The sequence below is a fragment of the Cryptomeria japonica genome, chromosome 11, assembly GCF_030272615.1.
Source record: "Cryptomeria japonica chromosome 11, Sugi_1.0, whole genome shotgun sequence".
NCBI lineage: Eukaryota > Viridiplantae > Streptophyta > Pinopsida > Cupressales > Cupressaceae > Cryptomeria > Cryptomeria japonica.
The window spans coordinates 103,191,470-103,206,650 of NC_081415.1; the positions used below are offsets into that span (position 1 = coordinate 103,191,470).

General features: G+C 36.9%; 1 protein-coding gene across 1 annotated transcript; it reads left to right on the plus strand.

The window, feature by feature from the left end:
* Positions 1 to 12,911: 12,911 nt before the first annotated feature.
* LOC131041349 (ATP-dependent DNA helicase PIF1-like) lies at positions 12,912 to 13,812 on the plus strand. Its single transcript, XM_057974391.2, has 2 exons — positions 12,912 to 13,032; positions 13,157 to 13,812. The coding sequence occupies exons 1-2, from the start codon at positions 12,912 to 12,914 to the stop codon at positions 13,810 to 13,812; spliced, it is 777 nt and encodes a 258-aa protein (XP_057830374.2).
* The last annotated feature ends 1,369 nt before the right edge of the window (positions 13,813 to 15,181 follow it).

Consider the following 15,181-nt stretch of genomic DNA (forward strand, 5'->3'; position numbering starts at 1 on the left):
AAATGTTACTTATATATTTTATGATAGTAGACCTAATTGAACCCTAACTCTAATATATTTTATTTAATGGAATACAAATGTTACTTATATATTTTATGATCATAAAATATATTCCATTTCTTTTAACCTTAACTATAACCCTAAAATTATGCCCTAACTATAGCTTGAATTGTCATATAACCATAATTTAACACTAATTATAGAAAGGAAATAAAAATGTTACTTATATATCTATAAACAATTTAGAAAGTTTATATTTAAACTTGATTTATGTATAAATTTTTTTGGTATTATTTTCTATTCCATTATATTCTAACTCTAATATTAAGGTTATAGTTGGTTATAGTTAGGTTTCAATTATGGTTATAGTTAGGTTTCAATTATGATCATATTCCATTTCTTTTAACCTTAACTATAACCCTAAAATTATGCCCTAACTATAACTTGAATCGTCATATAACTATAATTAAGAACTAACATGAAGTTAATTTTTTGTTTTGGATTTGAATAATGATGTATGCATAATATAATTAAGATTTTAACTTTAACAAAAATAATGCATGAACATATTGAGATTTTGGCAACCAAAAATAAATGTATTTAATGTAATCAACTCCAAGAATATATTGTTTCAAATCTTGCATTGTACAAACATTTTGTATTTTTTGACTGCAATAATTTTAGATGCAAATTCTCTAAACGGGCCAACAAGTCCCTCCAGTCCATTATTTTTGTATAGTTGTAGTCTGTTTCAATTAGGTTCGGTTTTACTTGACTTATGCTCTCTATGGTTGTCACCTCTTAGAATATTCTAAAGTGCCAACAAAAACAAATGTAATTAGGGTGTTTATCCATATACCGTGGATGTGATGAGATTCAAAATATAGATTTTAGCTTAAGAAATAGAACCATTTGAGCACGGAGATAGGAATCCTTTAACATCAATAGGGTTTCAATAGGGTTAGTGTTAGATATATAGAGCTATATATACACTTAGATGAGGTTATAATAATTTTTAAAACAATAATTTTTTTAGACAATGATATAGAGAACATGATTTATAAAATAATTGTTTTTGTAGCTATGAATCCAACAAATGTAAACTTTGATAGGGAAGAGGAAAGAAGGCAATATCGAAGAGCATATCAAAGGAAATATCAAAGACGACAGCGAGAACAAATGACAGATGCTCAAAGAGAGGATGAGAGAAGAAGACACAATGAAACTCAAAGACAAAGATATGCAAGATGAAGGTTAGAAACGATAGTACGAGAATTAGAATCTGTAGAAGGAGAACAAGGCAATATGAACAGAAATATTCATCGAAGAACATCTGAGGAAGTCTCTCATTCTGAAATGGGAGGAAGGAATCAATTTGATTTTGAATCAAGTGGGAGGTATAATCAACCGATAACAACATATATGGAATTGAATCTTCTAAATGAAAATTCAAGGACAGTGGAACATGTGCCTGAAACAGTTTATCATGCAAGTCAAATTAATGAACATTTAACCACACAAGCCAATGTAGAAAATATACAAAACATGAATTGTGTTCTTCACAATGATTTCAGAAGATTCCAGTTGCAGTTTCGAAATCAATTAGATAGCTTTAGAGTGTCGAACATGTGCTACATTTGTCAAGAATGTTATCTAGGAATGAAAGTATCACATAGCTTGGAAGGTCCAGTATGTAACAGATGTCGACAAGAAAGAGGGAATCATAGATTCTCGGCGTCAAATAATATGGACCCTGGACCACAACCAGAAGAACTTACAAATTTGACTCAAGTAGAAGAAATGTTGATTGCACGTGTCAGCCCCATACTACAAGTTACACATGCAACAAGCGGTCAATATAAATATAAAGGGCACATGATAAGTTTCCCCCAAAATGTAGAGCATGTGTCGAAAAAATTGCCACATTTGATAGAAAACTTACCAATCATCATTGTTCGAAGGAGGGATCAACATGGAACAAACTATAACTTTACAGTTAATAGGGATCGTGTGTAGAGGGCACTCAAATACAAAATAGAGCATGATAGATTTTACTTTGATGTTACAATTGATGAAAATGCTCTCAATCATCTATCAACAGATTTTGATGAGAATATTTTTAATAAATTGAAGACCGTGCATATGGAATTTGATTCAGATGCAAATGAGATCATATTTGTGGGTCCAATCATGGAGATAGATGATGGTAATATAATAGAGCATACAACATCAATGGCTTCAAGACCACCTAATACCCAGAGAGAAATGGAATTAATCCATGCATGGATTAATAACCCTAATTCAAATCCTACTGCACTGATAGATTGGTCGAGCATTGGTGCATCTCCAATAAATGAATACTGTGTAGGAGAAAAAGTGACACTTAAGCAAACATGCCCTAATCTCACTTTCAACCACACACTTGTGGAATACGAAAGAGCCTAGAGGTATCACACAATTGGCTACTTCTTTTTGTGAAAGAGAGAGCCACGGGCTACCTATTAGGATTTCTATTCCTTTGTTGTAATTGAAAGATAAAATGATGCAAGTTCAATCCCTAACCCCAAAGTGCAAGTATGAACTAATAACAAGATTGCAGAATTGAACTTAAATGATGGAAAGCTATAAACACAAGGACAAGAAAAGAATGCAAATGCATACCCGGAGTTAAAATCTGAGTGAAAATGTTTGGGACGGGGGTGCGGGCGCCACTGTCCTGATTCTGCCCCTGAAACTGCTCCGAAAACTGTTGTTTTGCACTCTGGAAAAGCTGTCAAAAATGCTGAAAATGTTGTCTATCAGGAGGACCAGGGCGCCCAACACCCCTGTCCCAGGGACCAGGGCGCCCAGCGCCCCTGTCCTGGCAGGACCAGGGCGCCCCACGCCCCTGTCCTGGTCTTTTGCTCTGAAATTTGGTGGGAAGGTCGGTCTCAGTCTGCTTTTCTCGGATTTGCAACCTGCGGCGTCGTCCGAGTCCCAAAACCTGCACTTATATCTGAAAAGGTGTTTGGGTGGCTATATAGGGTTTTGCCTTAGTCAAACCCCTGCTTCGGTGATTTCCACCCAACCCTCAAGGGAGGGGTACAAGCCAATCTTCAGTCGGTAATCTCCTATTGTTCTTCAATGTCTTCCAAGCCCTAAATGAATGAATGAAATTGATGAATGCTTGATAGATGGATGTTGAATGTTGTTGAAGTCTTCAAAGATCTGCTCTTTCGCTGCATATGAGGTCCTGGAAATCAAAAATCGGGTCCCTTCAAATGAAGAAAGAGAGCTCTTATGTAGGAAACCCTAGGTCGTAATTTCGACTTTTGGCCGACCTAGAGATTGAATATCCTGCCAATTTCTTGGGGTTAAGCTTTATTTTATGATTGGATCACGCTCCTAAAATTTCGAGAAAAATATCCAGGACCATGTGCACTCCGGGCGCCATGGTCCCGACAACTTTTCACCAAATTTTCAGGGCCGTCGGATATGATGATTTTAGAGAGAATCCCGAAGTTACAGGTGATTTCGAGATGTTTTGACCCCCGAAACCAAGCCCCCAAGTTCGAAATAGGACTTAATTAGGGTTTTTGATTAAATGATGTATTGGAGGAATAAAATGAAAAGGGCACACTTTAATGAAAGGGCCCAACTTTATGATGTGTAAGATGATGAAATAGAACCTTAGACCTAATTAATTTGATTAATTAAGTGCTAAAGGGGAAATGCAATGCAAAATACAAAATGCGCCAAGGCGGGTGCTAAACTAGGTGTGAAATTGTACCACCCTAGCAAGTGCGTACAATTTACGACGCTACATTTAGCCCCCACTTTAGCGGTCATATGAACACTACGTGCATATGCAAGCTAAAGTACAGAAAAGTAAACATTATTTGAAAAAGGATATATCCATAAGTCTGTCGAATGAAGCCCCCAGTGGTATCTGCAGTACACAGTTAGGAACCGCACCCTACAAAACACACGTTAGATCACAAAATCACCTAATGCTTACTAAGGAAGGTGATGAAAATTCGAGGGTAGCTATATGCCCCCCCCTGTTTCGGCTTGCTAATTTTAGTGAGTTGAAACAGGGTATCATGTTTACCACTTCGAATTGTTAAAGAATATTGATGACAAATGCTCACAAGAAGATTTGATATGAGATCAAAAAACTAATGGAGAATCATTTGGTAAGAAAGAGGACTAAATCTCAATTCCAACACAACAAAGGGTATGAGGATTTGAGAGTTCTCTAACACAAGATGAAGGATGTAAATGGAAACAAAATGCAAAGAGAAGAAAAGAAAGGAGAAAAGCATGAATACACACATTGGTGATCCATGAGAAGAATAGTGAGAGAGAAAACATGGACTTCTCGCCCCTAGATCTTGTCTAGGTGATCCATGGGAAAAGAACATGGAAAACTAGCCCCTAGAGTCTGTCTAGGTGATCCATGTAAGGGAGGAGAGTGAGAAAGTCTAGCCTTATGCCGCTAGTTCCACTCAACCTCATGCATATGTGTGTAAGTGAGGTTAGAAGCACCTCATAGGAGTCTATGCCCGAGTATGCTACAACCTGTATATGTATAGTACAAAAATGTGACATCTCGCTCTAAGAGTCTGTGCTCTGGTTCCGAGAATGACCCATTGCTCAAAAAGTGTAATGTTTATGTCATAAGCAAAGTAGAACAAGGATACCTACCTTCATCACAAAAGAAGATACCCCAAAAATGCAACAATGTCATAGATCCAAGCAAGAGAGTTTTACACTCTTTAAGCAAGGATAAGATAGTTGAAAAAGGGATATCTTGTAGTATGTGTAAAGGAGATCCTTAGAGGAGAAGAGATCTTTGTACAAAAGACACCTATCCCCGAGAGGAATTGTCTTAGACAAATATAACATCTTCTTAGAGTAAGACAAAGAAGAGAATAAGAATGCAATACTTCCTTCTTTTGCGAGGTGAAAGTGATTCTTAATGAAGGATGACGCTCCTTTTAACCCAATTGGGAGAGTGAATTCATTATAGATGTATCTTACCAAGTGCAAAAGAGGTTGTAGTCAAGGACTTACACCTCTTGTAAGAGAGAATCCTTTAACAAACAACAACAAATGCATACAAGGAATAACATCAAGTAATAAAGTTCACACCATCCACAAAATAGGAAAAAGTGGATCCTTAGATAAAAATAAGGAAAGATCATTGCCTCCCAAGGATAAGGACAATGAGAAGGACTTACACAATCTTCTAGGGAGAGATTTAGACATAAGAAAAATGTACTACATACTCACATGAGTTCGTGCAAGCAAGACATTAGTGTATGTAAAATGCTCCTCACAAGAAGTGGGTAGGATAAGAAAGAGGATACACATCTTCTCCCATATCTAGGAAAAGAGGATTCTAAAGAAAAGATGATCAATATTTCCACACTATTACCCCAGAGGGAAATTTTAACCATAAAAAGAAGAGATGTATGAAATCACTCTTGTCCCCATAGGAACAAGAGATAACATAGAAAATTAGGCTATTATGTTGCTTCAAAAATATGATTGCACTTGAAATTGTACCATCATGAATGACAATGAGCCCCCAGTAAATGAGCTACCAATGTCACATAATGATGAGTAACATAATAGCCATTAATGTTATTTAAAGATATGATAGAGAATATGACATGCTAAATGCTCAACTATAAGTGAGATCAAAAACATGTATAAAATGATAAAAATTGAAGACGAAAAGTCACAAGAAATCTTAGAAGAGGGATGAGTGTAATTTATTGGAGCCTTATCCCTGGAGGAAAGGACTTTATGATGAACAGGAGAAAAAGATTCATAAGCGGATTTAGAAATTTGAGGGGAGTCATAAAGAGATTTGTTCATCGCCAAGATTTCCTTATGAGGGGGATGAGAGTTGATAGAAGTAGAAGATGATTTAGTTGAAGTGAGATCATCATCACTACTAAATATAGCATTCACATAAAGAGATGGTCTTTTAGATGCTTTAGTGCGTTTGCAGGGATTATAGCCAAGTCCAAAGGCATAATTGTGAAAATTAGTCTCTAGAGGAACTTTTGTCCCTTGTTCATGAGCGCCACAACCATTTCCATGATACCCATGCTTAGCAAAAATGCGAAAACCACGACCATAATGATCAGCCATTTCAGGAAGAGAAGGTGGTTTTTCATAGGACAAAGAATCAAACTCTTCAGAATTAGAGATGTGAGGAGAAGAAGTTTGAGAAGAGGCCACAAAATTATTGTTCATAAGCTCAGGTAAGACTGATTGATCTCTAGTTTCTTCCTTCTTTTTAACTTTAAGCTCTCTAGGAGGAACCCTATATTCACCTACAAAGGTGGGATTAAAATCAAGAGATCCCCAATCGTCTTCCGCGAGAACCTTCTCAGGATCAAAAGCCTTTTCATGTGTAGACTCAAGTCGAGAAGGATCTTCTTCAGGAGCTTCAGACTCATCCAAAGAATTTTGATTATTAGAGGGTGATGATTCATCCATAGGTATCTTGTTTAAAGAGTCATCATTAGAAGAGGAAGATTTAGAAGAACTCCCTTTGGAAGTAGATGTTTGCAAACAAGCTTGAAGATTAGTATCACCTATCAAGGTATATGTCTTATTGTTATAAATAAATTTAACTTGTCTATGCAATGTAGAGGGGACAACTTGCATACTGTGAATCCAAGGTCTCCCTAATAACAAGTTGTATGATAGATTTCCCGACATAACATGGATAGGAGTAGGCAAAGTAACAGGTCCCACTGTGATGGGTAAGGTGATAATACCTAATGAAGACTTAGCCACATTATCAAAGCCTCGAATGGGACGAGAGTCTGGCTCAATAAGGGATGTATCCACATTCATCTTATGCAATAGATTAATGCTACACACATTAAGGCCAGAACCATTATCTACCAGTGTTCGTCTTATAGCAGTGTCTTTTATGATAACCACAATCATCAAGGGATCATATTGATGTTGAATTTCACTAGTAGGCAACTCATCTTGAGTAAACACAATTTGAGCTTTAGGATTCATCACAGAGTTAACCAAAGACACTATATTACTAGATGTATTAGCTGGAGGAACATTCAAATCCTTCAAGGCATCTTGTAACATTCCATGATGAGCGGAAGAAGTTTGGATCAAGTCCCAAAGGGATATCTTAGCAGGGGTAGTTTTAAGTTGTTCTATGAGATCATATTCCTTATTAAGCATTTGTGAAATACGCGGAGCTTGCGGAAGAATTGGTTGAGAAGGAGGAAGTGAAGTTGGGCTAACTGGAGGAGGATTAGGTTGCCTATTGTTTCTTGTGTTATAGGTATGAGCAACCGCATGATAACTCTCTCTAGTTAGTTGCTTAGCATACTCATAAGGGCTCTTAGAAGAATAACCTCCTTGCACAGTAATAATAGGTTTCTTAGGCCTGCAAAAAGAATCATTAGCATAACCACCTTGAACCACTAAGATAGGCTTATTTAAAGGTTGAGAATTTTGAGAAGGACAAGCACCTTGGACAGTGAAGAGAGGTTTGTTAGGTGTCTCATTCACATGTATCAAATTGATTGAGGATGGTTTAGAGGAATGAACAAAAGTGTTGGAAGAATTATTGATAGTCTTCTCTTGCACTAAAATCTTATCACGGATCGAATCAATTTTAGGAGAGAGACAAGGGGTACACATTGATGTTCTAGTAGGAAGAGTAATACTAGGAAAGGTCATATCATCCTCTATCATCAAAGGATCTACATCATTACTCTCTAAAGTCTCACTTTTGAGAGGGAGATCTTTGAAAGAGATGTTAACCATCTTGCTTTGAACTAGGGTTTCCTTATGAGTAGAACCAAGTTGAGGAGAGGGAGATGCTTTATTTTTAGAGGGAGAATAATTAAGATTCAAGGAAGGTGAGAAACAATCAAGGGAGTTTTCAATCTTGATTTCATCCCCTTTGGCTAGGGTTCTCTCATGGGATAGAGAATAATCTACACCTTCTTCTAATGGTTCATCCCAAATGGTGAAGTGGTTGAAAGGAATGTTTGAAGTATTGTCAATTTCGGGAGAGGAGATAACATTGTTTATTAATTCCTCATCCTTAGGAGGGAGAGCATCAATAGATGTGTTAAACTCATCCTCTTTCCTCAAAATATGTTCAATAAGATCTTTAGGGGAGAGAGAATTAAGGAAATTATTTATTATTTCATCTTCTTTCTCTAAGGGATGCTTATGGATAAGACAAACTTTAGGAGAAGGGTAAGCATTTATCATTAATTCATCATCTCTAGTAGAAATTTTGTTGGAAAAGGAAATGCCATCACTAGGAAATGTAGGGATAATGTCATCTTCTTGCACAAAAGGATCCTCATGAAGGGAGTGTTTTTTAGGAGGAACATGAACATATTTCTCCAAAGATTCATGCTTAGGAAGGAGATCTTTGAAAGAAGTGTTCATAACCTCTTGTTGCACTAACATGCCCCCATTGGAAGGACCAACTTTAGGAGAAAATGAGTCAATGTCCATCAATACCTTTTCACTTAGAGAGGCATCATGTAGGGAAGGTGAAGTAACATTAAGAAAGGTGTTTATGATATCATTCTCTTCCTCTAGGATAGCTAAATAGGAAGGGCACATTTTAGGAGAGTTGTCAAGATCACTCTTAAAGTCTTCATCCTTAGAGCATGGGAGAGTCTCAAAGGGATTGGTGAAAACTCTTTTAGGCACTAAAACGTTGTTATAGATGGGGGAAGATTCTTTAGGAGAAGGAAAAATTGAAACAAGGGAAGCTAACCCATTATCACATCTATGAAATGAATGCATCATGATAACAATCCTCCTCTTTCAAATGATAACACATGCAAAATAGAAGGAAATGTTTAATTTTAACCAATGAAAGAACTTAGAATGTAGATTTAGAAAATGAAATTTATGATTCAAATGAGTTCCTTAAGCAAAAGTGACACCAAAATGTGTAGGAGAAAAAGTGACACTTAAACAAACATGCCCTAATCTCACTTTCAACCACACACTTGTGGAATACGAAAGAGCATAGAGGTATCACACAATTGGCTACTTCTTTTTGTGAAAGAGAGAGCCATGGGCTACCTATTAGGATTTCTATTCCTTTGTTGTAATTGAAAGATAAAATGATGCAAGTTCAATCCCTAACCCCAAAGTGCAAGTATGAACTAATAACAAGATTGCAGAATTGAACTTAAATGATGGAAAGTTGTAAACACAAGGACAAGAAAAGAATGCAAATGCGTACCCGGAGTTAAAATCTGAGTGAAAATGTTCGGGATGGGGGCGCGGGCGCCACTGTCCTGATTCTGCCCCTGAAACTGCTCCGAAAACTGCTGTTTTGCACTCTGGAAAAGCTGTCAAAAATGCTGAAAATGTTGTCTATCAGGAGGACCAGGGCGCCCAGCACCCCTGTCCTGGCAGGACCAGGGCGCCCCATGCCCCTGTCCTGGTCTTTTGCTCTGAAATTTGGTGGGAAGGTCGGTCTCAATCTGCTTTTCCCGGATCTGCAACCTGCGGCGTCGTCCGAGTCCCGAAACCTGCACTTATATCTGAAAAGGTGTTTGGGCAGCTATATAGGGTTTTGCCTTAGTCAAACCCCCGCTTCGGTGATTTCCACCCAACCCTCAAGGGAGGGGTACAAGCCAATCTTCAGTCGGTAATCTCCTATTGTTCTTCAATGTCTTCCAAGCCCTAAATGAATGAATGAAATTGATGAATGCTTGATAGATGGATGTTGAATGTTGTTGAAGTCTTCAAAGATCTACTCTTTCGCTGCATATGAGGTCCTGGAAATCAAAAATCGGGTCCCTTCAAATGAAGAAAGAGAGCTCTTATGTAGGAAACCCTAGGTCGTAATTTCGACTTTTGGCCGACCTAGAGATTGAATATCCCGCCAATTTCTTGGGGTTAAGCTTTATTTTATGATTGGATCGCGCTCCTAAAATTTCGGGAAAAATGTCCGGGACCATGTGCACTCTGGGCGCCATGGTCCCGACAACTTTTCACCAAATTTTCAGGGCCGTCGGATATGATGATTTTAGAGAGAATCCCGAAGTTACAGGTGATTTCGAGATGTTTTGACCCCCGAAACCAAGCCCCCAAGTTCGAAATAGGACTTAATTAGGGTTTTTGATTAAATGATGTATTGGAGGAATAAAATGAAAAGGGCACACTTTAATGAAAGGGCCCAACTTTATGACGTGTAAGATGATGAAATAGAACCTTAGACCTAATTAATTTGATTAATTAAGTGCTAAAGGGGAAATGCAATGCAAAATACAAAATGCGCCAAGGCGGGTGCTAAACTAGGTGTGAAATTGTACCACCCTAGCAAGTGCGTACAATTTACGATGCTACAAATACATCACGTCAGGATTAATTGATATGGCATTTCCCACATTGTTTCCAGATGGCCGATGCGATTGGTTAGAACCAAGAATGAGGCGTGTCCACCTCCATGAGTTTGTGAAGCATTTGTTACGCTATAGAGATCATTGTTTTGGTCAGCATCCAAGATTCAGATATTTTATGATGAACATGATAATGAGACATCGTGCACAACATTCGTCTTCAGTATTTGTAAAAAGAAGCTTTAGAGACATGCCAATAACCATCAACGAGTTGCGTCAACATATGGAAAACATGCCTCGCTCAAATTTAGCTGATAAATTAATGTGATTTGGAACATCGTTAAGGGGTACAAGGTCATATTGGGCTAAATGTCACGCAGAATTGACAGATATGCTTCATCAGATTGGTTCTCCTACAATATTTTTCACATTGAGTGCAACAGATATGTATTGGCCTGATTTGCATGCACTAATGCCAGGAACGATGCCAACTACTCCACGAGAAGCACAAAATTGGCGAAGACAAAATGTTATTAACTACCCTCATATAGTGGCACATTACATGCATTTAAGGAATTCTATATTCAGAAAAGAAATTCTAGAAAAAGGGGTGAATGTCAAAGACTACTGGTCTAGATATGAGTGGCAACATAGGGGGTCCCCACATGTGCATGGGTTCGTATGGATAAATGGAGCGCCCAATATGGACACCATCGACTGGTCAAATGAAGAGGAACGAAAGAGTGCTGAACGCTTTTTTCATTCAATTGTTCATGCATGGAATCCTAGACAAGATCCACATCAACGAAATATACAGGCATGTTTATAATGTGTTGTACATATGTATCTAAATATTATATGTTCGAAACTACTCAATTTTCCTGTTTTTCAATTGTAGCCATTCATAAATTTTCAACAACATCCATGTCTCAAAAACACGAGACAACTTGCGGAGGTGGATATTGACCAAGACTATGAGGAAATATTGAATTGTGTAGAACGACACACTGTTTGCAAGGAAGGTGCTTGTCTACGAAAGAAAGGAGGAACGATGGTTTGCAAGTGATCATTTTAATGTGAAATGTTTTTAACACTAAAATCATTTTTTTGTATAAAAATATGTAAACTAATTATATATCTTATTCATGTTAAATATAGGTATAATGCTCCCTGGCCATTAAATCTAAGAGGATCCAAATTATATGAAGACATAGAAACGGGTGAAAGAAAATTTGAACTAGCTAGGAATGATGACAGGGTGAATACACATAATCGTCACATATTGCAGTTATGGAGAGAAAACATAGATTGGCAACATGTTCTTTCAAAACATGCAGTGATCAAATATATTGCAAAGTATGCTGCAAAAGCAGAGAAAAGCTCATAAACATACCGTCAAATGTTGATGCGTCTCTCTAACATGGAAGATCCTGATGATTTAGCTGCCCGAGCATATAGAAGGCTTCTAACTGAGACGGTGATAGAAAGGGACATCGGAGCACAAGAAACATGTCACATGCTATTAGAACTTCCATTGGTAGAAAGTAGTAGAAAGTTTGTTAACCTAAATGTCTCACATGAAGTGTTCAAGCTGGTGACTATAACCGATGAAGAAAGCAATGAAGAACAGACAAAGTCTTTCATAGCTGGATATAGAACAAGGCCATTGTGTATGGAAGGTGTATCCTTGATTGATGCAGCTAGATCATGGATATACAATCCTAAAAGAAGAAGAGAGAACAAATGGGAGCCAAGACAAAGAGCAGCAATTGTCAGAGTCTTTCCTAGGTTTGTTTACATTCCTGAACGTGGATCGAGCAAATGGATTGACTTTTGTTTATCAGAGTTGATGCTATACAAACCATTCCGTGATATAGAAAGAGATATCGGTAATGATGATGGGGCTATAATTGCAAAGTGGGAGTCATTCACTTATAATCCCTGGCATGTGGAACGAATAACAACTGAAGAAAATATTGAAAGTACAATTGATTCTGAAATTGATAATGATGAAACTATCCATGGAAATACCACAGAGCATGAATGGGAAATTATATCTAGATTGCATCGAGGACAGAATATACAATTTTCAGAAATAGATATGTTGGGTAGAAGAGACATTGATAGGCATACAGATTGGTCTGTCGATTACCAAGGTGAAGAGTACACGATGGGGGCAACCAATTTCATAATTAGCGATGCCTAATATATGATGATATACCCCAATGTATCAATTACACAACCCTTAGTAATAAACAACAAAAAGCACTTGACATAATTATGGCACACTACCAAAGGAATGAAATTGGAGTGTCGTTATTCATGATAATTCAAGGGACAACAAGGACAGGAAAGTCGTATCTGATTGGTGCCATTAGTCAGGCTTTTGAGAATGCAGCAATGTCGTCCCCTTCTCCCCTTCTATTACTTGCACCAACAGGGGTGGCCGCATTCAATAGAGGAACCTCTACGGTACATTCAAAGTTGAGAATTCCGATATGAGATTTTTCTCAACTAGAAGGAACAAGACTCTCAAGCTTTCAGGAGGAGATGGCACATGCCAAATACATTTTGATTGATGAAATGAGTTTCATTGGACAAAACATGCTGGAAAATATAGATTCACGACTCCGACAAGAATTCCCACAAAATGCACAAATAAGTTTTGGAGGTATTCTTTTTAATTGTTAGAATCCATGACAAAAAAATGGTTTCAACTATATGAATCATTTATAATAAATTATAAGATTATTACTGTAAGTTTATTAAATTAATTGTTGCTAATTGTTTTTCAGGTATATCTATTATTTTGGTAGGAGATTTGGGTCAATTGCCTCCAGTCAATGATAGACCAGCATATGATAGCAACAGACGAGCAAAGTTACTATGGGGGGAATTCAAGACTGTAGTAACTTTAGATAAGATATTTAGACAAGATGGTGAAAATTTCGAACAACAGAGATTTCATCAGCTACTGACGAATGTACGAGATGCAAACCCACAAATAGAAGATTGGAAGTTGTTGATGACAAGGATCCCTCCAAACATGGATGCTGCAAACAATCTTGACTTCAATAATAGGGTCCATTTGTTCTCTACAAATGACAACGTTCATAACCATAATAAGAAAATGTTACATTTGTTGAAGCAGCCTGTTGCACGTAGTGTTGCTACGAAAGTGGGGAGTGTTAATATAGTAGAAGATTGTTCAAGTGATGAACTTGAACTAGAATTATTGATCAGTAAGAATTCAAGGGTCATGCTCACTTCAAATCTTTGGATTCAAGCTGGTCTTGTAAATGGAGCACTAGGATATATTCGAAAGATTGTCTACAAACCTGGAAGTGCTCCACCTGAACCACCGTCTTATGTGATGGTTGAGTTTGATAACTATTCTGGATTACCTTTTGAAGATCATCATTTGAGTACAATTCCAGTAACACCTATTTAGAAAGGCAGAACGCTTCAACTACCATTGAGATTGGCATGGGCATTAACCATACATAAATCTCAAGGATTGACTCTTCCAAAGGCAACAATTGATATAGGACCTAGAGAAAGAACAGGGTTGACATTTGTGGCAATTTCTCATGTGAAATCTCTAGAATGTCTAAGAATAATGCCCCCATTCACATATGACCGTTATGAGAAAATGAAAAATGGTAGACAACTTGCTAAGCACAAAGCTGAAGAATATAGGCTCAAAGTTTTAGAAGAAACTTGATGTAACCCTTTCAAATTTATATCATTTGCCAAACATGCCTATGTATCCTTGTATCATTTTTTAGTTTCTTTGAACATAATCGAATTCCTAGATAATTGTTGTTATGCTTCATTTTGAGTTACTCTGTTAACTTACACTTTTCAAAATGTTTACTATCATTTATGGCATATTATATTTGATGTAGAAAATAAATAATACTTCATGATTAATGGTATTGTGAAAACTAATAAAGTTTATGTAACTAAGAATTATAATGATTTTTTATACTAAAGATAAAATGAATGTCTGAAAATATGTTGAAATGCTCCATTTTGAGTTACTTTGATAACGTCCATTTGTTGAATGTTCACTATCATTTGCATGTATTTTTCTAATTATTTTTACAAGAAAGTTTAAACCTTCCCATTTTAACATACTTTGAAACTAACAAAAATGTTTATGTGCGTTAGGAATATGTTTGATTATGCGTGTGCATCATGGGTGTCCAAATGGTTATCAAAGTATCATCCACACCTTCTAGTCAATGTCCTTCTTCGTATAGAAGAATTAAGCGCGCGCTATTGAATTAGAGATAAAATGGTCAAAAAAGTTACTCAGTGTGGAATGAGGATCAAAGGAATAAATTTTGACAATTATGCACAATTTTGTAACTTTCAATATGGATCTTATGTCAAAATAGGTTTAGATGTAGAGTTTCATAATCTAAAGATTGATATTATAGACTTCCGTGGTTGGTCGATAGATTTATACCATGAGGCACGAGATTTGTACTTAGCAGGGTGTATATGGAAGATCACCATTACACAGACTACAAAAATTGATAAACACACATTGATTGATCAACTCAGTATGAGATTCATGAGATTTTTGAAAGGTTCATCACGGATTAGTTATCACACGGGCCCACCTGAAGAATGGTTTCTTACTACTCTTAGGCTAGGATACTCCATAAGATTCATTGTGCATCAGGTTACACCATCATTCAGATTGTTACATGCAAGTTATGGAGTACCTACCTTGTACACTATGAAGTCTAATATAACCATTAGAGTTCGTACCATTCTTGATGATACTGAGGGTACAAATTTGATACCAG

What these genes read in the sequence shown, in the direction of transcription:
- LOC131041349 (XM_057974391.2), top strand. Translation starts at nt 12,912, where the DNA reads ATGGCACATGCCAAATACATTTTGATTGATGAAATGAGTTTCATTGGA. An exon ending in TGCACAAATAAGTTTTGGAG is followed by an intron (nt 13,033 to 13,156) that starts GTATTCTTTTTA and finishes ATTGTTTTTCAG; the next exon opens with GTATATCTATTATTTTGGTA.